At 37.4% G+C, this 24,206-nt stretch overlaps 1 protein-coding gene across 1 annotated transcript in view; it reads right to left on the reverse strand.

The window, feature by feature from the left end:
- Window positions 1–24,206, reverse strand: part of lrp1ab (low density lipoprotein receptor-related protein 1Ab) — a 126,047-nt gene that overhangs the window by 33,103 nt on the left and 68,738 nt on the right. The window contains exons 10-42 of the mRNA XM_016522513.1: window positions 23,713–23,902; window positions 22,818–22,961; window positions 22,459–22,695; window positions 22,151–22,331; window positions 21,637–21,859; window positions 21,183–21,372; window positions 20,821–20,949; window positions 20,551–20,691; window positions 19,830–19,955; window positions 19,584–19,700; window positions 19,408–19,488; window positions 19,137–19,304; window positions 16,740–16,922; window positions 16,110–16,307; window positions 14,977–15,222; window positions 14,051–14,248; window positions 11,811–12,015; window positions 11,546–11,710; window positions 11,236–11,480; window positions 10,727–10,858; window positions 9,116–9,343; window positions 7,494–7,668; window positions 6,233–6,327; window positions 5,999–6,148; window positions 5,589–5,732; window positions 4,458–4,583; window positions 4,238–4,369; window positions 4,010–4,144; window positions 3,799–3,928; window positions 3,560–3,686; window positions 2,704–2,855; window positions 2,453–2,577; window positions 1,908–2,282 (exon numbers count right to left, since the gene is read on the reverse strand). Of these exons, the coding sequence (XP_016377999.1) occupies window positions 1,908–2,282; window positions 2,453–2,577; window positions 2,704–2,855; window positions 3,560–3,686; window positions 3,799–3,928; window positions 4,010–4,144; window positions 4,238–4,369; window positions 4,458–4,583; window positions 5,589–5,732; window positions 5,999–6,148; window positions 6,233–6,327; window positions 7,494–7,668; window positions 9,116–9,343; window positions 10,727–10,858; window positions 11,236–11,480; window positions 11,546–11,710; window positions 11,811–12,015; window positions 14,051–14,248; window positions 14,977–15,222; window positions 16,110–16,307; window positions 16,740–16,922; window positions 19,137–19,304; window positions 19,408–19,488; window positions 19,584–19,700; window positions 19,830–19,955; window positions 20,551–20,691; window positions 20,821–20,949; window positions 21,183–21,372; window positions 21,637–21,859; window positions 22,151–22,331; window positions 22,459–22,695; window positions 22,818–22,961; window positions 23,713–23,902 (5,593 nt within the window). The remainder of the gene's footprint in view (window positions 1–1,907; window positions 2,283–2,452; window positions 2,578–2,703; window positions 2,856–3,559; window positions 3,687–3,798; window positions 3,929–4,009; window positions 4,145–4,237; window positions 4,370–4,457; window positions 4,584–5,588; window positions 5,733–5,998; window positions 6,149–6,232; window positions 6,328–7,493; window positions 7,669–9,115; window positions 9,344–10,726; window positions 10,859–11,235; window positions 11,481–11,545; window positions 11,711–11,810; window positions 12,016–14,050; window positions 14,249–14,976; window positions 15,223–16,109; window positions 16,308–16,739; window positions 16,923–19,136; window positions 19,305–19,407; window positions 19,489–19,583; window positions 19,701–19,829; window positions 19,956–20,550; window positions 20,692–20,820; window positions 20,950–21,182; window positions 21,373–21,636; window positions 21,860–22,150; window positions 22,332–22,458; window positions 22,696–22,817; window positions 22,962–23,712; window positions 23,903–24,206) is intronic.

Genomic DNA, 24,206 nt, shown 5'->3' on the forward strand with positions numbered 1-24,206 from the left:
TTCCTAGGAGGACATACTGCTAAATGCTAATGCTAAACACTAACAACCACCCTGGCGGAGACTGCTTTTATCTCTTGGAGTAAACACCCCAATGATGCTTTGCCATGTGAGGAAGTTATTAACTCTCAAAAGGGCTAATTATTAGCCTGAAGCAGATGGCTTGAGGTTGAACGTGTGTCATTCTACAATTTAGTTAATTACTCTTCAGTGTATATCAAGACAATCAGTACGGGGACAATATGAATATTAGCCATGATTGTGGGAGTCTGAGCTGGGAACTAACACGGCTTTTTAGTTCCCACTCTGGATGCAATATTCATGGTGATCGGGCTGGTGGGATATTCACTGGTTATCTATGTCCTGACCAGACAGAGGAGGAAAAATGGACTCCAGTCTCTTCAAGGGACAGATACGTTACTTTTAGGCTTAAGTGCTTCGGATCTACTCCTGCTCACTTGCCTGCCCTTCCACACCGCCGCTATAGCACTGGGCTACTGGCCTTTTAGCAGTATCCTATGCAAAGTCATCAGTTTCCTGGGAGTGGCCTGTAACTCTGCAAGCGTTTTCACTCTAGCTGCATTAGCGGTAACATGCTACCTCATTGTGGTGTACCCCACTTGGACACATCGCCTTCCGATTGCGCAGCTGGCTGCGGGTTACTGTGATTCTCCTGTGGGTGTCGGCAGTGCTCACCTCAGTTCGCTTTTCGCCAATTGAGAACTGCACCCATCCACTGCTTTGCATTTCTATCAGACCTCAGCCAGTTAGTCTACAGTACCATTCTGTTCCTGTTCGGCTTTGCTTTGCCTCTGATCATCATCGTCGTCATGTACACCAAACTCTATAGCTTCCTACGAAGGACGCGACTGCAAGGTACTGCGCCGCAACTGGAGCACTACCAGAACCAGGTGACCAACACGTCGATCCTGTTGGTATTAGTCTTCACCATCTGCTGGTTGCCATCCTACATCCTCATGTTTTTGCTCATCAGCACCAATAATAGCAATACACACGCACATCATCTCAACTTCGCCATCATCTCCCGGCTGCTAGCGAGCTCCTCAGTTGTAGCCAATCCTCTGCTCTATGCTTTCATGTCAAACAAATTTCGCCGAGAGCTGTTGTCATTGGGACGGGTGTGCTGCAAAGGTTGCGGGTGCGTAATGTGTCCAGGAAGAACCATAGTGCAGCCCTTTAACCCTGTGGAGCTGGACACGCCTCCCCAACCATGAAGATTTAATGTGCTTCGGCTGTAAAAGGCAAAATCAGTAATGGGACGAATGATGTGCTGAGATAAAGACAATAAATATTAGACATACGTTTGAAGTGCATTGATTTGTTCTGCCAAATATAGAGCCTGAATTACCTGGGAACACTTTGATGATATTATGTAATAATGGATCATTATGTGAAACTGTATATTGTTAAGCAATGTACTTTAGTTGACCTGAAATGTCCATGCTAGATTTTTAATATATTTGAAACCACTGCTGAATGCATGCATGTTTACATTTTTTACTGATTCATCATATGGCATATCAGGAAGAAACTGTCTACAACAACAGCAACAAACTTTGAATAGAGGGGTCAATGCTTTTTCAATGCTTGCACTGCACCACAGGCCTTTATGTTACTTAATTTGTGTTCTTACTACTTCATGCTATTGTAGGAGCTGATAAACATTTTCAACCTCCACTTTTCAACCTTCAACCTTCAAAAGAACAGCATTTATTAGAAATAGATTTTTTTGCAATAATGTAAAAGTCTTTACTGTCACTTTTGATCAATGAAACTAAAGGTATCATTACCATTTTTCACTGTTAGTATTAATGTTAGCCTCATCCAGTTGGTTTGCACAATACAGAGCAATAAAAAAAAAAAAAGAATGAGAAATGTCGGGCACTTACTCTCCACTATGGTCTTGCGGTCAGAGCCATCATCGCTGATCTGCTGTATGTTACCAAAGTGAATGTCGCTGTAGAAGATCCGGTTGGCTCCCTTTCCACCGCCACCCCTGTAGTCAAAGGTAAGGGCGATGACATTCTTCATGTGCTCTGGGTCTTCGAAAGGTTTAATGGGAGCATTGAGGTTTGTTTCATCCGACAGGTGAATGCTCTTTAGTATCGTGCGCTCTGAGTAGAGGAGGTAGCCATCATAATCCCTGCAGCTGCGGCCGTCCTCTGCCAGCATACCGTGTGCGCAGGCACAGGTACGATTGCCGTTACCACTGTACAGACACAGCTGTTCACAACCACCATTGTTCACTTTACAGATGTTGGTACCTGCAAACGATATTAAGATATAAAAATGAACAGTTCACAATCCAGCTTTTTATATACTGGGGTCTCTTGGTAGTCTGAGAGCCTGCATGGAGGGGTGCTCATGATTGAAAACCCCTGCCACATAGTAATAAGAAGTTCTTTAGAGTGCTTTTTTTTAGGAAGATACACACCTTGCTGTCTTGCACGATTGAAGACTTTAATGTCTTTAAGCTGTACGCCAATGCCTGTTCTCAGATACACCATATCTGTGGCATTGTCCTTGTTTCCTCTCTTGATGGAGCCATTTGCATGTGTCCTATTGGAAATAGGAGAAGATAAAAAGCTCATTACCTGTAAAGTCCACTGCAATATAAAATCTTTGAGAACAGGTCAGCTAAAAAAGGTAATTATAGTTAATAGTAAAGAAATAATGAGTTCACACCTGTCACTCCAGTAGATGTAGTCCTCAAATACAGAAACAGCAAACATGTCCATGTTGTTATTAGACAGCACCAGCTCACGGTTTTCTCCAGTCTCCAGATTTATGCGCTCAATTTTGTCTGTACGAGCATCACACCAATATAGCAGGCCCTCCTACACATTATACAACATTAGTGATACAGCACTTACCATACTCTTGTGGTTTCACTGCTAGGATACATTTTTCTTTTATTTAATTAAAAAAAAAATTAAAATACAAATTAAATTAAATAAACACTACCATCCAAAAGTATGGGGTTGTTAAGATTTTATTTTATTTTTATTTTATGTTTTTGAAAAAGTAACATTTTGAAACATTATTACAATTTAAAGTAACTGTTTACGTCAATATATTTTCAAATGTAACTTATTCCTGTGATCAAAGCTGAATTTTCAGCATCATTACTCCAGTCTTCAGTTTCACATGATCCTTCAGAAATCATTGTAATATGCTGATTTGGTGCTCAAGAAACATTTCTTCTTATTATCCATGTTGAAAACAGTTGCTTAATATTTTTGTGGAAACCATGATAGATTTTTTAAGGATTATTTGATGAATAGAACAACGTTAATATATTGAATTATAATGGCTTTATTTTCTAAAATTAATAAATAAAATAAAATAAATAAAATAATTTCTTACAAAAAAATGTTTTACTGACCCCAAACTTCTGAACAGAGAGGTGTATAATGATAATAATAATAATAATCATCATCATCATCATCATCTTCTAAAAGTTTATTAGCAATCAAATCTGGTACCAGAACCAACAATAAACTTGTTCTGCAAAAGAGGCACAGTGCGTTTATGTACAAACCTGATAATCGATGGAGATGCCATTTGGCCAGCTGATGCTGACATTGACAAGAACTACTCTCTCAGAACCGTCCAGACGAGATCTTTCAATACGTGGATACTGACCCCACTCCGTCCAGAACAGATACCTGAACACATAAATACTTGAGTCTAAGATCATTTTTTAATACGAGAAAGAGCAAATACACAATATTCTCATGTTCATAGGCACACACTCCCATCTTCACTAAACATACTCACCCTTTCTGTGGATGTACAGTAATGGCACGTGGTTTGTCCAGACCCTGAGAGATGACCACATAGCGGAAGGAGCCGTTGAGTCTGGCCACCTCAATCACATCAAAGCCTTGATCAGTCCAATAGATGTTGCCTATTTATACAAAACAACACAATTTGTTAGACGCACTAATATACAATGTGTTTTTAATTGTGTGTTTGCACATTTGCACACCTGCAATCCAGTCCACGGTGATGCCTTCCACACGTCCAATGCCATTGGTCACTATGTCCTCCCTCCAGGTCTGGTCTCTCTTGGCTCGGCTAATAGTGCTAAGGCCCATGTCAACCCAGTAGATGGTGTCATTCTCTACAGGGCAAAAGCAGCACAAAATACAAGTTAGTTGCATTCAGAGCAATTTTCAAACTAAATCTTTGTACACAAAGATATCTGCATACTCACCAGCATGGAAGTCAATGCCCACAGCAAGAGAGGTGCCCGACACAGGTACCAGGGCATCAGATTTATCTGATGGGTCCAGAGGAATGCCACGGATGCCCTCGTGCACAGAGTAGAGCAAAAACGAGCCCATGCCTTCACATAAAAGTGCAATAAACAGTGTTAAAATGTGGTCATGTGAAAGCAAATGGTGTACATTAGTGATGTTTACATGAGATCTTGCCTTCACAGGACTGCTGGCCAGTCCTCAGACTATATCCAGCCGTACACATGCAGGCTCTTGAAGTTGGTGAAGTTGGCAAGCAAAGCTGAGAGCAGTCGCCATTGTTCTTACTGCAGAGGTTGGTACCTACAGTAGATATCAAACACATCCAAATGGTATCATATTTGATTCATAGTTTGCATGATTTTTAAAAATTATTTATAGTTTGTATTCATTTTAAGCATTAATCTTAATGTATTAAAACCTATTATAATATTAATATGTAATCTGTCTTGTTATCTGACAGCCCAGTCATTCCCCTATGATTATGTGTACTGTTTTCACATTTAATTGGATATTTAGTAAAGTAAATAATAATAATAGTTGTTGTAAAATATAGTTTAATTAATTTTCCTTTAAAAAAGTAAAGGGAAAAAAAAGTAAAAAGAAGAATTCCTCATTTTTTACCTCTAAATGCATTTACAGGGTCAAAGTTTCATAAGCTATTTAGGGTTAAATAATCAATATAAATTATATTATGTAATTTAATTTCAAGTATTAATTAAAATGTATTAACCTCAGTTACATCAATATTTATTCTGTCTTGTCAGCTGACAATCCAGAAATCCCTCTTTGGATTATGTGATCTATTTTAAGATTTAATTGGATATTCTTTAAATGGAATATTTAGCAAATTAAGTAACACCAACAAAACAACCACACCAATAATAATAATAGTTAAAAAATGATTAATACATTTAAACATTAAATTTGATCAAATTAATAGTTTTATTTTAAAAAGAGTAACAGGTTTTCCTTTAAAAAATGTTTTTTTTGCTTTTGCTTTTATTTGTTTCATCTTAGGTCAGACAGAAAGTAACAATAACATAAATATAGTAATATAGTATAAATAATATAGATACATATACACATACCTACATAACAGAAAACCATATATTAATTCAGATTAAGAAAAAAGAAAACACCAGGCAAGCATAGTTATACACTCAAATAAATAAATAAATAAAATAGGAAGAAGGAAAAAAAAAAAACAGATTTAAAAAAAAAAATTATATTATTAAAAAAAATAAATGAATAAAAAAAAAAAATGCATTTTAGGGTTACATAATCAATATAAATATGAAAACACACCTAGTTGATGCACAGTCTCATTGTAGATCTTCATATGCATCATAGGTGACGTGTTATTTCGGAGAACCTTCCAGTTGCCTCCATCGCTCTTGTCACATGTACCAATCTGATCTGTGCCCTGATCGGCCCACCACAACTTGTCTCCTACGCAAAAAAACATAAAATGTCAGTTAGTTATTTCAACTGGGGTTATCAATGCATAGAACTCTATGAACATTGTTCACATCATCACAATTGTGGTTTTCGGAAAGCACTGTCGTCTGGTTATGTGGATGAATTGTTAAGAGCTGTTGACTCACACTGTTCATACTTAACAGAAACACTTCACAAGTCACAATTAAGTTAGAAAAACTTCAGTTCAGTGAGTTGCATTACAAAGTTTTAGAAACGGGTTGATTTTGCTCTCTCACCCATGATGGCGAGGGCTGTAGCTTTGGTGAGTTTTCCTTTCACACCCTCAATGATCTCCAGTCCAGAACCATCCAGCTTACAGCGGTTAATGGTGCTGTTCCCTGAGCTGATCCAGTACAACTGCTCCATGTAATAGTCTATGGACAGGCCTGCCATGGGAAGAAGTCAACGTATAAAAAAAGGCCTTCTTGTAGCTTTAGGCAAACAAAAGTTACACAAGACAAGTCACTTACCCACTGGGCCTTTCTGATTGGTGAACAGTAATGTGCGGTTGGTGCCGTCCATGTTGGCCATACTGATGTTGTCCCCATCAAGCCAGTAGAGCTTTCTGTAAGCAATTTGCAAAGGAAATTTGACAAAGTAGATATCAACCAAATAGATCCCTGCAAATTATTTGCAACAGTGTTGTTTTAGTATTATTTATAAACTATTATAGTATTTATTCGTATTTTGAATTAGCTTTTATTTTTATAATTTGTTTTAATTTTAATTTTATTTTTATTAAATAATTGTATGTGCTTTATTCATCCTTATTAGTTTTTTATATTTATATATAGCTTTCATTTATATGAATTTACATTTTAACTTTTAATATTTTTAATTAGCTTTAATTTTTATATTTTGAGTTTTCATTTTAATTTTAAATTAAGTTTTAATAATTTGTTTTAGTTTATTAGTTTTTTATATTTCTATATAGCTTTAATTTATTTCAGTTTTAGTTTTAGTTAATTTAGTACATAAACATTTATTTCACTTTCTAAGTTTCATTTAAGTTTTAAATCAAATATTAATATTTTATTTCAGCTTTATTTCCACTACCAAAAATGATTTTATTCGTTTTAGTTACCAATACTTTTTTATTTGCAAAGAGCACCATGTTGTTAAAGTTTGTTGAGGTTCTGTTATTCAAGATTTTGGACATAAAGAGGCATTGTATTGCTTTATTTTGGTTTGGTTTTAAAAATATACTGTATATATAAATAAAGCCAGGAAAGTGTCTTCATATCTCAGTCAACTGAATGCCTGGAAAACACTGTGATGTACTGCCAGTGAGATAAGAAATAAACACTAATTTATCAAAAACATTGTAGAGGGAAAAACACAAATGAATGTCAGCTGAATGACTTATATTGTCTGCATGCACAAGCTTGCTATTTTTACTAGAAACTGGCACGTCTAGAAACTAGCACACTGGCACTACAACAAACACATCTGGTTCACACTGGCCACACAACAACAACAGACTGAGAAGTGCAACATGAGGGCAGTCATATTGTCCAACCTATAGCTCACACTAATGAGCAACGTCTACATTTCTCATCTACACCCTTTACAATCTTTGCCAGAAACATACTGGCACAGCATCTGCTCCTCTCCAAATGTGGCCTACCAAACAAGCTGAGAGCGAAAGAGGCTAAAGAGACTAAAATGACAGAAAGGCACTAATGCTAAGCCTGAACTAGCAACAGTGCATGTGTGAGTACTTGTACTAACCCCAGGATAGGATGTAGCACCAAACAGTGAGGCTTGTCCAGTTCATGGATTACAGCATTCTTGAAGGACCCGTCTAGCCGTGCAACATTGATCTGCTTCTTATTCGTATCATAGCTGGTCCAGAAGAGGTTTCTGGAGACCCAGTCTACAGCTAGACCCTGAGCATTAGGGAGGTCTAGCAAAAAAAAAAAAAAAGACATTTTTATCATGATTAGAATTGTAAACTGATCACACAGGCTGAGAATAGAGCAACATAGCAAAAATAAATGTGTATTTGTCTTGCTTTCTTTCCTCCAAAAAGTGGCATTTACTTTAAAGAAAGATATATTTCACAAATCTGGGGTCGGCAAGAATATTTAAGAATATATAAGAAGAACAGTAAAAGAGTAATGGTGTGACATTTTACATTTTAAAACAACTGTTTTCTATTTGAATATAAATATATATATATATGTATGTAATTTATTCCTGTGATGGCAAGGATGAATTTACACCAGCCATTACTCCAGTTCCCATTTTTCAGGATTCTTTGATAAATACAAAGTTAAAAAGAATGGCATTTACTTGAAACAGGAATATTAGGTAAAGTTATACATTTATTTACTGTCAATTTTGATCAATTTAATGCATCCTTGCTGAATAAAAATTACTTTAAAAAAATGTATATATAAATATATACATACACACATATATATATATATAGTTATATTTTTAATTGGGTTTTAAAAGATAAAATAGATACTTTGTTTAAAGGTGCCATAGAATGCATTGATACAATATCTACATAGAAGGTATGTGGCTTAGGTAAGGGCAAAAAATCTCCAGAAACAGTTTTACATGTCCATTTACAACCCTAGGATTTGTCCCTAGAATGAAATGGTCTGTTTTTACCTTATTTGGAAGGGTCATGAATAATAATGTTAAGCTCTGCTCTGATTGGCTTTTTCGCAGTGCGTCTCAATGTTAAGCTCTGCTCTGATTGGCTGTTTCACAGTGCGGCTCATTTCAGTAGCTCACACAGCAGGAAGGAAACACAGGGAAAATATATATTTCAATACTTTCTCTCGCAGTTATATCGTTGGGTAATTATACTGTATATAAAATGCGGGCATCAGGGAGCCGCTATTAATATGCGGGGCATTGAAACTTGCTTTCGCATGCACGATCGCTTTTTACTTTCACTTGTGAGATTTGAGATCGCACGTGATCTGTGTAAACTACAGCGGCAGTACTTACAGGAAACAATATTGTTTGAGGCTCACGGTATGTCATTTCCATGTACAGAACTGTTATTATTCAACTATGAGCAGGGGGAAATACAGTTTTCCATTCTATGGCACTTTTAAAATTAAGCCAAAAAGTAGTTTTTAAAATTTCTGATCATCAAGCATAATGGACCATGACCATAGTTAACTGGAAACTGACTTCATTCATCCACTAAAAATGACCAGAAGATCAGATGGCTAAAAGTAACTGGGGAAAAAATGGGAAAAGAAAAGATTGAAGAAGCCTGTCAGTTGCTATCTAAAGCAATGAAGTTAAATTTTTAAGTGTTCATTTACGTTTTGGGGCCCGTGTATACTTAAGAGTCTATACTTTTGAAGCTCAAACTATTATCTCACCAGCTGATACCACAGTCTCCACACCAGTCCCATTGATGAAGGCTCTTTTGATCGTCTGAGTGCGAACATCAGACCAGTAGATGCGGTGCTCCAGAGCATCATAATCCACCACTGTAACATTGTCAATGTCAGGCACAGTGAAAGAGATTATGTAGTTGTAATAGGGATTATCAATGTCCACCCCTCTGATTTCAATCTGACGAGCATACAGCAGGAACTGCCGGCACTCTGGACAAGAAAAACAGACAATGTCATTAGATATACAGTATATGCATGTAAAATAAAGTAAATGCATGTAATGTGCAAAAATAAAGCATACATATATATATATATATATATATAGTACTAAATATAATATATGCTATTGTTAAGTTATACTAATTTATTTTGATATATAAATACAATATACAGTAAAGATCAAACAGTAGTAGAAAAGTCTACAGTCTCCATATCGATTAGCCTGAACAGAAGAGCGGCTCTTACTCCTGTGTTTGCCACTATCTAATGTCAGTGTTAACTCATCACTGAAACTACAGGTCCTCTACTCCAATCACTCTGCTCTCCATAGAGCCATAATGGAGGCTGCGCTGCTGAATACTAAACACTGATCGTGCATCTGGGCGGCAGGGTGCACTGTTGTTTTCTTGGCGGTTAAACGAGGTTTACAGCCCACACAAGACTACTAACATTCAGCCCGACCTGAAAAATCTAACATTGAGGATCTACCGCCAACGCAAAAGGAATCTAAAAGAAAAAGCCTCATGCTGTGCCGTAATTCATATACTATCTGTACTGAATTGTGTGAGATAAGAATTGCTGCATTTAAATAATAGTAAACTGAAAAATTGTCAACCAAAATATGATTTTTCTCTGTGGATTTTCTAATTGTACAACCACATGAATGCATTAGAAGCTAATTCTCGCTAATGCTCTTCAAATGAAGAAAAATGCTTGAAAGATTTTTTATTATATAAGACTGAAGCAGCCACAATAGTTTTAAAATGTATAAACCTAAAAGTGAAGTAATAATGAAATGTTAATGGATTTAGCTAGTTGCTAACACAAAGAGAATACAGCAAGGAGGTCTGTGGCTTTGCGATTTTGCTTACTACTCACTTAAACTGCAAGTCCAGCTTTAGGTTATGTTCCAAATAATTTACTATTACTGCAGTACACTTGTATGTGGAATACCTGGGTGATCTAATACATTCCATAAAACATGCAGAACAAAAGAGATTACTGCATGGAATACTGTCTCTCACAATGCAATGCGCTTGACCTCCCATTTGCACTATGGTGTATTAAAATGGAAATAATATCAGCAGCAATTTTTAAACAAACAGCCATCGTTAATACATTTGATAAATAAAACATACTGAAGTCATGTGGCAGTATATTGTGGAATAATGTAACTGTTTTTTAGTACAACGTATTTATATGGTTCCTGTTGCTCAAACAGTAGAGTATGTCGTTTGCAATGCCAAGGTCATGGGAAATGTAATATATTGTGCAGTAATCAGTAATTAGTAAAACGGTATTCCATTCAGAACTTGCTAACAACTAAAGTATGACATTTGATTGGATCTTAGGGCTGAGGGAGGAGGAGCCTACCATAGCAGGTGTGCTTGTCTGGCTTGAGTTTCATGAGGTGTGGACAGGCACAGGAGAAGGTCTGGTTGTAGTTGATGAGGCACAGGTGCGAGCACGGCCCCTTCCCGTCATTCGCTGCACACGGGTTGGGAGCTGCAAAGGAGGAAGAAAATGTTCTCCAGTGTTATTTTCATATTTTTTTATATAGCATTACAGTATTTATTAAAAATTTTAGAAGCTTTTATTTTAAGATAATTTTAATAAATTTATATTTTGTTTTAATTTCATTTTAAATTAGTTTTAGGCAAAATTTCTGATATTAGCTTAAGTTTAAGTTAAAGTTTTTAATCTAGTATTTATATTTTATTTCAGCTTTATTTCAGTTAAAGAAAATGATTTTTAATAGGTTTAGTTAACAATAACAACACTAGTGTTCACAGCTTAAAAACACAACACGAAGCATAATAAAAATAATAAAAATGTTCCTGACAGTTTTTTGACATATTACTTCAGCTCATGCTGGTTCTCACCCTGAGGTTGTCTAGAAGGATGAAACACTTGAAGATCAAACGGCTGAGTGTTTGTTCTCTGGACCACCGTCACATTGTGTCCCGTCCATTTATTGGCTTTAGCCAGAGTGTTGGTCCGCCAGTCTGTCCAGTAGACCTCTCCTCCATACATGGTGACGGCAAAGGGATGCGATAAGTGTTCATGACCCCGGAGCACCTCGATCAGGCCGGAACCGTCATAAGCCGCAGAGTAGATGGCATCGGATCTAAAGACATCAAGGTTACTTACTGTGGACACTTTTGCATTTTACTTCACTTTTAGTGCCAATACCTGGCATCAATCCACAGGATACGGCGCTCTAGGTAGTCCACAGTGAGACCGTTGGGCCAGCCACCATTCCCAGTCTCTTTGTGGATGGTGCGACGGCCCTCCCCACTCATAGATGCAGCCTCTATCCTGGGGGAGCTGGCATCCCAGTCTGTCCAGAACAGAATACTGGGGCGGGGGGGAAAGAGACATTGCTTGTAACAACTTAAGTTAATATCATTAATATCACTGAAAAATAAAGGAACTGTCAAAGTATAACATGTTTTACCCATCTCTTGGGTCAAGTGCAATGGCGCGCGGATGCTCCACCTCTCCAGCTAGTAGCGTTGTACGCATGGTACCATCCAGCTTGGCCACCTCGATCTGATCCAGGTTACTTTCCACCCAGTAGATGTTTCCTGCGATCCAGTCCACAGCTAGACCCTCTGGAGTGGCCAAACCATACTGAATCACCACCTCAAAACTGGTGAGAGCTGAAACACCAAGACAAGGACAATTAATGGGAATCCAAGTTAAACCTAGAAATAAAAGGTTTAGGAGGTTGAAAAATGTACCAAGAAAATTTAACCAAAGAAATTATGGATCCAATATTATAATTCGGGCCAAAACTGATAAGTCATTAAACATTTTAATAATGTGATAACAGCTATACTTTTTTGTCTAATTATATTAAAATATAAAACACTAAAAAAATTTAATGAATCATTTTAAACACTACAAATCAATTTTACATAACACTATAATGTTAGTATCAATATTGGCATTTATTTTGAGATTTTTTAAAGACTATATTTAACAGTGTTATTAAAATATGTATTTTGTAATTAATTATTAAATTATTAGTGTTTTTAAAAATTTAAGCGACGCCTAGATGATTTAAAGGCAATTTAAATAAAAAAATAAATTGTGTGAAATAAAAATGCACAATTACATATTGAATATCAACCGATACCAATAAATAAATAAAAAAATCTCTAATATTGGCCAGCAATCAATACAGTGCTGATATACTGTGCATCCCTTAAGAAATATTTAAGACTCTGCACTATTTCTAGGTCACTAATCAAATAAGAAAATTTGTGACTGATCATGTGACTTTTTGTAGAGACGGTCAGATGTTCTTGCTTCCATTGAAGCTCAAAATGTTCTTTGTATCATTTCAAATCAAACTGGAGAACATGATCATCACGTTTCACACAAACTTGTGGAGTTCATGCAGCTCAAGTGCTGCAAAAGGAGGACAAACCTGACAATCTGAAATTCATTTAAATTTCTCAGTTCAACTTCAAATTGTCATACAAATAATACATTTTATAATGAAAAATGTGTATTAAAATAAAAAATGCAAAGTGGAAGCATTTTTACCAATGGTCTCAGACTGTATATATTGGCCAAGAAATCATTTGATGGCTTCCAACCTGAAAGCCATATAAGTCAATGCTGCAATAAATATTCCCCCACTCTGAGCTACAGCCATGTGGAAGAGAAAAAATCATTCTCAATCAAGGCAAGCTGCTCTCTGATCTGTGAGAGAGACTCTCATACAGAGCAGTAATTAAAGGTCCAGAATGGCTCTCTGTTGGGCTGGAGACAGCGCAGCCTCTCTATTGGGGGTTGAGAAACAACACTTTGTTACTTTGTTTCAGTGTTGGCAGCAATATCAGTCATATTTTTACACTGTCAAAGACGACAGCAGGGATCCAAAACTTGGACAGTGTATCGTATTCTCTGGAAAGAGCCGTTTAGAGAAGGAGGGAGGTGTGTGCACATGTTTCAAAGCAACATGGTGCTTCCGACACTTTACTTTTACTCTGGCTGTAGTCACGCAAACTAGGAATGAGTCAAATGGGTAAAGACAGAGGCCTGCAAATTCCTGTGCTACGATCACACACAGACTCACTTAGACGCACGCTGTGGTTTTGTGAACCGAAAATAGTTGTAATAATTACAGACTAACTTCTGAAATGCTGAAAAGAACAGAACAATGTGGGAAAACATAGTTAGACAACAAAGTCAACTCAGAACTTTAAACAAGTATTTAAAACAAGAGAATGTGATTGAAGCTCCCAAAGCCATTATTAACTTAACTAACAAAGTTTTCCAACTAAAAATAATGTTTGTGACTATAATCCTAACCCAAAGACACACACACACACACATTTTACATATATATATTTTACTGTGTGTATGTGTGTGTGTATATATGTATATACAAGTCATTTAAAAAAAAGTGTTTCATATAAATTAATATGGATATAAATGATAATATTTATATATAAATTATTTACAGAATATAAAACTATAATTGAGACAACTGGCATGTCCTTCAAATATTCTAGGTTAAATACAGTTTAAGCTCTGTCGATAGCATGGCAGGCCTCTTATAATGTTTTCTCTTGTAATCAACAGCATGCAAGTGTGAGCTGTATTTAACCAAGAATAAATTCTTCACAACTAATCATTTGACTTAGGAACAACCACTCCCATAGGACTAACACATTCATTTACCTCCGTTTTCCGACAGCTTTCCCCGATAGATCTTGTCTTCTACCACATCAGTCCAGTAGAGGGCACTCTGGTTGAGGTGGAAATCCAGGGCAATGGTGTTACGCAGGCCAGGCACCAGCACGCTAAACTCGCCCTTGTACAAGTCAATCCGACGGATCTCATGCCGGTTGGAGAAAATGATGAAGGGCTTGAATGGATCTAAAGAACATGGACATGGCACATTAGGACATCACACTGCTAATCCTTTATATTGGTTTCACTCCATAAAGTCCAGAAAGTCACATGACATGACATAACATAAGGGCTGGCTGATATGGCCCAAAAAATGATCACAATAAAACATTTTCATATCAGTCAATATTAATAATTATCCTGATAAATTTCAAATCTTTATTTCTTTTAAGTAGCTTGAGTTGACACTGACAGTAGTAGCAGCTTGAGTTAGGTTGCAGATTTATGCATATTATGTAAATTTATGTTCATTATCGAAAACAGTAACATCTTTAAAATTTGGTGAAATTTTATTATTCTGACTGTTTGAGTTTTATTAAAATTAACCATTGGTTTTCCATAGTAGCCTACATTTAGATCATGATAACTTCAGTTAAAACCACACATACAGCACCTCAATACCATGGTAAAAATTTAACTATATGGTTTCTAGGTATTTGTATGAAAAACAGTAGTCACAAAACATTTAGTATAACTGCACAAATGCTATAGCTTACTCACAATCTGTAAAAGTTCCAGCAAAAACAACTACTTTGTCATATATTGTTACCTAGATATAAAATTACTGTACTGTGCCTACTTAATGCCAATTTATTTCATAGTGACACCCTTTTATATACACCAGTGTACCGTACATTTCATCAAGTAAAACTTAAATATTCTAGGTATCTTTATTCGCCCTGTCTTTCCCTCACCAGTGCTCTTGCAGCTCTCGCCGTCTGGCCCGAGTGCCCAGTCTTCATAGCAGGCGCACTTAACAGTGGCCTTCTCCTGCACGCAGCGCTGGCTACACTTGAGATGCTTGGCACAGAAGCTCTGAATCTGGCAGGTCTTGTTGTCGGTACCCAGCTCCATGCCAGCTGGGCAGGAGCACAGGATGCCCTCACCAGGAGCGATGGTACAGTTGTGGCTGCAGCCTCCATTATCCACCGTGCAAAGACCTAGAATGAAAACAGATAAGTAAGAAGCAGGTGGGATTGAAAGGGTGTTTGTGAGTTACTTGCTGCAAGTCTGTCAAAAAAAAAAAAAAAAAAAAAGAATGTGTTGGAGAGAAGGTGCTTATTTCAATTGAATTCAAGCCTGAAATTTCTGTGTCATGCTAATGGGAAACACAAGTTGAGTTGGCATGCTCTGTTCAACCGTGAAAGATTTAAAGGAATAGTTCACGCAATAACGAAAATTCTGATATTCACTCACCCTCAAGGTATTCATCCATGGAACACAAAAAAATATGTTTAAAAAAATCTTTACTGGATCTACTGGCTGTCAAGTTCCACAAAAGACCAAATAAATAAACAAATAAGTATACAGAAAAAGTAGTCCATGTGATTATTACAATTTAAATGTTTTTACTTAAATATTTTTTAAAATGTGATTTATTAATCCAGTGTTCAGTGTCACACGATCCTTCAAAAGACATTCTGATATGCAGAATCTGTGGTCAAGAAACAGTTTAATTATGAAGGCTGACTGCGAAATATTTTTGTGTAAAATGTGACATTTCTTCAGTATTCTTTGATGAACATAACGTTCAAATAAAAAGCATTTGTTTAAAATATAATTATTTTTACATGTCTTTACTGTCACTTTTGATCAATTTAATGCATCCTAGCTGAATTAATTTCTTTAAAAAAAAATTTTTTTTTAAATGACTGACCTAAAACTTTTGAATGGCAGCCTATGTGATTATTCAAACATTCTTTTTTTGTGATCCACAGAAACAATTAAACATGTCTAAAATGAAATGAGGTTGAGTAAAACATGACAACGTTTGCGTGAAATATTCCTTTAACTTGAGTGTATTTGTTTTTGAGTGTGTTTGCATTACTGCAAAGCTTCTCGTCCGAGCCATCGGGGCAGTCGTCCTTGCCATCGCACAGTTTCTCAGGAGGTAGACAGATGGAGTCGTTGCTGGCACAAACATGGTGAGAGAGCTTGCACTCAAGAGCCTCACAGTTTTCTTCATCCGAGTTATCCTCACAATCACTGTCCCTGTCACACACCCAGGCCTTACTGATACAGCGAGCTAAAACACACAAAGAAACAAAAAAAAATAGGCCCAAAATTCAGAATTCACTTACAAAAATGCTGCAATTTATAATTTTTTATTTAATTAAAAAAAAATTATTTTCAGCACAGCAATATTACACATCAGGTGTATAATATTGTATAACAGAACGGGGGAGGGCAGAATTATATTACTGAACGAAAATGGGTATATGCAAGATGTACAGTATCAATATTTTTAGAAGACTGTAAATTTTAAATGTGTAATCTGCTATTTTTTTAAGGAGTACACTAGCATATAGATGCTGTTAAAGCTAACACAGACTAAAACTGACAAAACATTTGATTTTGGACTTTTAAGTAGTGATATTTTGATTTATCATGACATTGATTTATCATGGTTGCCTGAAACAAGAGTGAGAACATTCAGGGTAGCCAAGCGTGTACTAACCCGAGTCTTTGCAGGCAAACTTGACGGCAGGGTCGCACATATGTGTGACACCCTCACAATTCTTCTCGTCGCTCAGGTCCATGCAGTCTGTATCTCCGTCGCAGCGCCATCGCATAGGAATACACAAGCCGTCCATTCGGCACTGGAACTCATCCGTGTGGCAACCGCCGGGAGGCCGTGTGGCTGCAGACAAAGACAGAAATGGGACACGCAATTAAAATGCAGCCGTGTAAACACTCACACAAAGGCACAGCCACATATCTTATTATTTGATGGTAATGAGAGCTTGGCTTCCTGACGTCAAAAATCAGTTCCCAGGGATGGAGATTGTGACCAGTGTGAGGCACAACCACAATGAACTGATCCAAATCAAACTTTCTCATGAACAGCGGTCCAAGGCTGGCACTGTGACAGCCATCATTAGGCATTGGACATAAAGGTTTTCCCTCATGGCAAAGGTTAGTGTCTGGCAGAGTCTAAAGAGGGGAAAGCGGAAAACCAGATCTCGTCCGTAAACAGAGAGAAGTGTGTCCTAGAACAGGGAACTGCTGGGGTGAACTGATCCGAATGACATCATACTGCTCGAGCTGCATGAATTCACGGTTTCTCTCTTTCTCTCTCTCTCAGAGACACACACACACACACAAAGTAGTCGATATCAGTACTGAAATCTGACTGGAATATTACATTTCTCTGTCAATGTAAATATTTTAGCAAAAATTAATATACTACTTAACACACTTCTCTATTTTAAAAATTTTAATATAAATTTTGACAAATTAAAAAATTCCATGTAGCCTTCAAATATTTTTAAATAAATTACATTTCTGACTTTTTTTTTTGTTTCCTTTAATTTTACGAATTCAAAAATAAAGTATATAAAAGTTAACAGTTACATAATACTAATAAACAATTTATGTAGTAAAGGCAGAAATAATAAATAAATCCCAATATTTATTTAAATACTTTAGCAAAAATTAATATGCTACTTTAACACACTCCTCTATTTTTTTAAAAGGCTGATATAAATATTGACAAATATTTTAAATTAAATCTCTGAGATATATATAAAAAATTTTAAATTCAAAAATAAATGACACAAAATATACTTAAACAGTTACATAGTGCTAATAATAAACAATTAACATAGTAGAGGCAGAAAATGAATAAATTACTATATTTTTTGTAAATAATGTAGCAAAAATGAATATACTGCTCAACACATTTTTTAATGTTAATATAAATATTGACAAATTTACATAAATTGGCTTGTAGCCTTCAAATATTTCTAATTTCTAAATGTAAAAATAAGATATATAAAAGTACTCAAATATACTCAAACAGTTAAATAGAGCAATTATGTAATAAATGCAGAAAAATAATACATTCTAAGTATTAGAATGATCAGTCCTCTGATTTTTTAAAATGTTAATACAAATATTAACTTACAGCTTTATTAGAACTTAAAGCTTTTCAATTTAGCAGAAAAACTGGTATCATTACATGTTTTACTTTTAAATTGACTTACTTTTAACATCCCTACTTCAAACTCATACTCAATGACTTTATGAAACATCTCTCCTTCACAACTCGTGTTAGCATGACCTCATTCAGTTCTACATCTTTACACAGGCACAAACACACTGCCAGGCTCCCATAAGGCCCAGCACTCTCATTAGGCCTCTGGCTTGGTTCTGCTGCATTGATTCTGTGAGTCTATTAAGCACCAGCATGCCATAGGGAGAAGAGAAGAGAAGAGAAGAGAAGAGAAGAGAAGAGAAGAGAAGAGAAGGACAGAGCCCAGACCCTGGAAATAGAACCTAACCCTCTATTCCTGATCCACGCAGGGCCCAGCCAACCACTGACCAATTAACAGCTATGAAGCCACATGAATAGGACATGTGGAGAGGGACAGATGAGGAGAGAGATATGTACAAAAATGCACTTGTGTGCATACTCCAGTGGCTCATGCGTCAAGCGTCCCGGCACATCAGTGCTTGTGTAATCCCTCTAGACAGCAGCTCCCAGAGCAGTCATTAACACTGCTCTCCACAGGGACTCTCACTGCCTGCACTCCTCACAGACATTCTTCAAGATTTTGTGGTTTACATGTTTCACCACAGGCCACAAAAAAAGAAAAAGATGACAGCCCAGTTTGTGAAATCATGATTTACTCCAGTTAATAAAGAGCACAGTTGCATTAGTCAAATCACAAACAAACAAACAAACAAACAAACAAACCAACAAATACATAAATAGTAAGAATTCAGTAGATGTGAGTTAGTTTGGGATCAGATGTTGGTTTGTGACTGCAGTCGTACTGGCCAAAAACTTAAGAAAACTGTTTGGAATGAGAACTCTTTTCTTTTATTAAAAATTATACTTTTCCAAACTCACCCTGATTGGTACAGTTGGCATGAGTCTCATCGCTGTAATCTCCACAGTCGTTGTCTCCATCACAGGTCCAGTACTCTGGAATGCAGCGGCCGCTGCTGCATTTAAACTGCACACTAGAGCACGAGTGACTGCAGCCAGCTTCATCACTGTTATCCCCGCAGTCATTATCTGAGGACACACACACACACACACACACACACAATGGCGGTTATTGGACATTGTAAGTCAGGATGTGACAAACGCACTTTTGTAGACAGCATTAGAAACTCACCATTATCGCAACGCCAGTTGACATTGATGCAGCGTCCATTGGCACAGGTGAACTGAGTGAGAGGGAAACAGGTGGGATATGCTGGAGAGAGAGACAAGAGAGAGGAAAAACATTAACATTCTTGAAGTGTCAGCATGGCATGATGACAAAAGGAAAAGAGGCTCAAATTTAGGTACCACAAGATGGTGGTTCATCTGAGCGATCGCCACAATCATCATCCAGGTCACATGTCCAGGAGACAGGAATACAACGGCCACTGGCGCATGGGTACTGATTAGAAGGACATGTGCGGGCTGGGAGAGAAGATAAAACTTGATCAATTAACAAAGCGCAAAAAAGCTGGTGTACACCACAAAGTACTTTGACATTTATCTGAAAAATGCTTAAAATCCTATTAACATGCAATTAATCATTTACAATACCCAAGCAAGTGCTGTTAGATTCGTCTTCATCATTCCCACAGTCATTGTCTCCATCACAAAGCCAACGCAGGGGGATACAGCGGTTATTCTGGCACTTAAAGCGGTCTGCGGGACAGGTGTGCTGGTCTGAAACAGGGCAAATAGGCCCATTTAAATGTGCACTCCGTAATGTTTTGTTTCTTTCGATGGCTGATATAACAGCCTGATTTATACTGACACCTAGTGGTATGGATGTATGAATCACAAAAGCAAAAATTAACAGTTACTAATGCCACGATTAAGACCTGATTATCTTATTCTGAGTGAAAGAATCCGATAAAAAATTATAAAGCCATTTATGTTGTTACATAAGATTTCAATTTTAAATAAATGCTGTTCTTTTGAACTTGTCAAAGAATCTTAAAAAATATATATATCATGGTTTCCAAAGAAAAAAAATATTAAGGATCAGGACTGTTTTCAACATTGATAATATTAATAAATGTTTTTGATCATATACAGTATTTTGATCACACTGAATATATTAAAATAGAAAAAAGTTATTTAAAATGATAATAATATTTCATATTATTACTGCTTTTTTGACTGTACCTTTGATCAAATAAATGCAGACTTTGTGAACATAAGAGACTTCTTTCAAAAAACATTAAAAAAAAAAAAACTTTTGAATGCTGGTTTTGTTATTTGCATATCTGAAAATATGAGACAAAAGGGCACTAACGGCATAACTCAGGGGCCTCATCGCTGTTGTCCAGACAGTCATTGTCCCCGTCACACTTCCAGCGGTCTTGAATACAGCGATTATTCTTACAGGCAAATTCTCCAGGCTGGCACTGAGGAGGAGGTACGTAGGAAGGGTTTGCTGTCAAGAAAAAAAAAAACAACAACAATATTTTCAAACTCAAAATCCAAAACGGGATCTTTCAAAATTCCTTGAGGTTATTCACAGTAACATTTATACTTCAGGCCACTTAAAGCACAACATACCCACCTTTACAGGTCTTGTTGTCAGTATCTAGTATCTGATCGTCTGCACAGGCGCAGGAGCGTCCAGTGGGCGTCAGCAGACACAGACTGCTACAGCCACCATTGTTGGCACGGCACACGTTGGAGCCTGTGACTACACACAACAAAAACATCCTTAGCAGATCCCAATAAAACGCACAATAAAACCACTGAAACTCGGATCTCATTAGTTTGTTACCTCTAACATTGTATAAATAATGTGGCTGTTGAGACATGTTAACATACAAAACAACACAATTAAGCCTTTGTTTGATCTGTCAGCTCATGTTTTACATATGACTCATAAAAGACTAATTTTCAAACAGAAATGCTCAGGGTGTTCAGTACTTTGCTGTTGTTGTGCGTCATAGGTGCGAATCTCATAGATTGGAGGTCGTTCACTGCGTAGCAACGTGGCCTTCTTGGTGTTCTGGTCCAGTTTGTAGATTCCTCCACTGCGGTACTCATTCCAGAACAGAAAGTCCTTATAGTGGCACAGGCCAAAGGGATGGTTCAGCTCCTGTCCTTCATATACTGTCTGGATGAACAGAAAAGTGTTTTTTAATACAAATTGAAGTTGGAAAGTCGTAATTATGATGTCAGTTGCATCCAATCACTTTTGTCAGAGCAAGATAGTAATGTACCTTATATACAAAAAACATTTTTTTTAACAATTTGAATGATTTTATAATTTCTGCAAAAAGAATGGTCATGGGATGTTTTTGCTTTATGTGTTAATTCAATTTATGCAAGACGCTAACTTCAGCTTCCTTGTTTGCCTTAAACGCTTGTGTTTCCTCACCCTGCGTTCTGTGGTGTTGAGAAGCACCATCTCGATGCGGTCGTAGTATGCATCCACCCAGTACAAGATGCCCTGCTGGCTGTCCAGGCTGAGGCCATTGGGCCAGAGCACAGTTTTAGAAGTAAGCAGGATACCAGCATTTGAACCGTCCATCCAGGCCTTCTTTATACTGCCACGATTGGTCTCTTTAGGCTCCTCCTCCCAGTCACTCCAGTACATAATTCTGCAAACAGCATGGATTTACACATTCAGTCAAATCTGTAGATTCAAGTAAACAACTCTAGTGTAACTCTAACTGGTTTATCTGTATGTAGGGAGCATGTAATCTGGTTTGGTAGGTTAACGTGGTCACTAAAAGCCAATGAGAATTATTAGTGTATTGTGACTTAATAAAATACATAAATTGCTAACATTTCATGACAATAAAGTAGATATTTTGCCGGTGTATGATTTATTTATTTATTTTTTGGCAGGCTTCTAAAATTGTGGAATCAAGCAAAAATAATTGATTTACCCATGAGAAGGGTCTACTACTATGGCTCTAGGATGGGTCATCTTGCCCTCAATAAGAGTTTTGCGGGTCTGAGAGGCTTTCTCTAGTTTGGCCACACTGATGGTCTTTTTGGGTCCATCATCAGTCCAATACAAGTTTTGCCCCATCCAGTCCACAGCGATACCTTCTACTGTGTGAATACCTGTTGAATAGAGAGACAAAATTAATGGGATGGAGAAGAGAGAGAGATATGGAGGAGTTGTCCGTCTAATTCATCCACCTTCAATGTCACTCTAACAAAAACCATCCCAGCATCATTCTGCACTCACCATCCTTCACTATGATGTCTCTCTCAGTGCCATCAATCTTCTGGCGGCCGATGATGTAGCTGGTGGCATCCGCGAAATAGATGAATTCGGTCTCAGCGTGGAAGTCCAGTGCTCTTGGGTTATTCAGGTTCTCAATGGGGATGATGTGCTCATCATACACCCTGGCATGCATGTCCATACCACGAATAACACCAGGCCGGCCTTTACCGTACACCAGGAAGAGCTCATGCTCTGGTTCTGAGGAGAAAAAAACAATTTATTATATGCAAGAAAGCCCTATAATGGGGAATGCTGTTATGTATCACTGTTTGAAACTGGTTTAGAGTGGTTTGAGCAGGCTGAATTGAGATTTTACTCACTCTTGCAGGACTTTCCGTCACTGCCCAGGCTGAAACCTGAACGGCAGCGGCAGGTTCGGCTCTTGTGACTGTTACCCAGTAGGCAGATATCGGAGCAGCCGCCTGGCTTCCCAAACTGATCAGGAGCACATGCGTGACTACGGACTGAGAGGACGAACACAAAAGCCTAATTTTAATATAAGGGACCAGTGGGGAAACCACAATGAATAGTATAGAATAGTCAGACAGGTAAAAATGTACCTCTCCCAAAAGGCCTTAGGCCCCAATCAGAGAGAACGCATTTTTCAGGTTTGAAAACGCGTGGCACACCGTGCTGTGTTTTTTTTTATGTTGCTAGGCAACCACCGAATCAGCTGTCCTGTCAGTCTAATCAAGAATTATAGCGCGAGTGCTCTAAAATCTTTGGTTTGCTGTTAAGTAAACTATCATATTAGCAGAAACTTTAAAAAATACAGCTCCGGGTAACCCGCGACAGCCACCACAAGTTTCTCCTCCATCACTGCAGTCTCCAGACGTTTCAAGAACCCGTAAACTTCTGTCACCACAACGGAAGGCCCGCCTCTCCATTCATTTGATTGGACAATGGAAAAAAAAACCACAAATAATGTCAGGTACTTTTCTGCTCAGAGTTGATTTTTTTCAACTTCAGGCGTTCAGAGCGCTCCTACAAACATGCAAGGCGCATGCAGCAGGCGGCTAAAACGTGAGGCGCCCGGGCGTATAAACAGTGCGCAAAACGCTTACTGCCAATAGAAAACAATTTTAAAAAGGCACCTCTCACTGCAAAAAAAGCGTTCTGTCTGATTGGGGACTTACAACTAAAATGCTTGAGCACTTGCTGAACTTTACATTTAGAAACATTTCGAAAATTTAAAATAAAATCCCACAGTCGTACCTGCAGGCTGACGTCTCTGGTGGTAAACGTGAAGGGCGCCGCCCTTATCTACGCGTGTCACCACCTGGAAGTCAGAGCTGTTGAATCGGTTGACTCTGATCACACTGGTTTTGGGCTGCATGTTGGCGTTGTCAGAGTTGGTGGCATACAAATAGTTTTCAAACACTGTTAGACCATAGAGATGTTCAATCTGCCAAAACAAACAAAAAAGCATAAAAAATAGAGCAACTGTGAATAAAGTGTGTGACAGAGTGTACACTTTTTGCCATCTGATGCACTGTGGTAAATGATAGATCAATATATTGGCCAGAATGATCACCCTATACAAGTGGTTCTCAACCTTTTTGACTCAAAAGCCTCACCTTCTCCACAACAATATTCAAAGGCCCCATGACTTTTCATGACAGTTGTTCTTGATGTGTATATATATATATATATATATATATATATACTTTTCAGCAAGGACACATTCAATTAGAAAAGTACAAAAGTAC

This window comes from Sinocyclocheilus rhinocerous, unplaced genomic scaffold, assembly GCF_001515625.1.
Source record: "Sinocyclocheilus rhinocerous isolate Xijiao unplaced genomic scaffold, SAMN03320098_v1.1 scaffold148, whole genome shotgun sequence".
Classification (NCBI taxonomy): Eukaryota; Metazoa; Chordata; class Actinopteri; order Cypriniformes; family Cyprinidae; genus Sinocyclocheilus; species Sinocyclocheilus rhinocerous.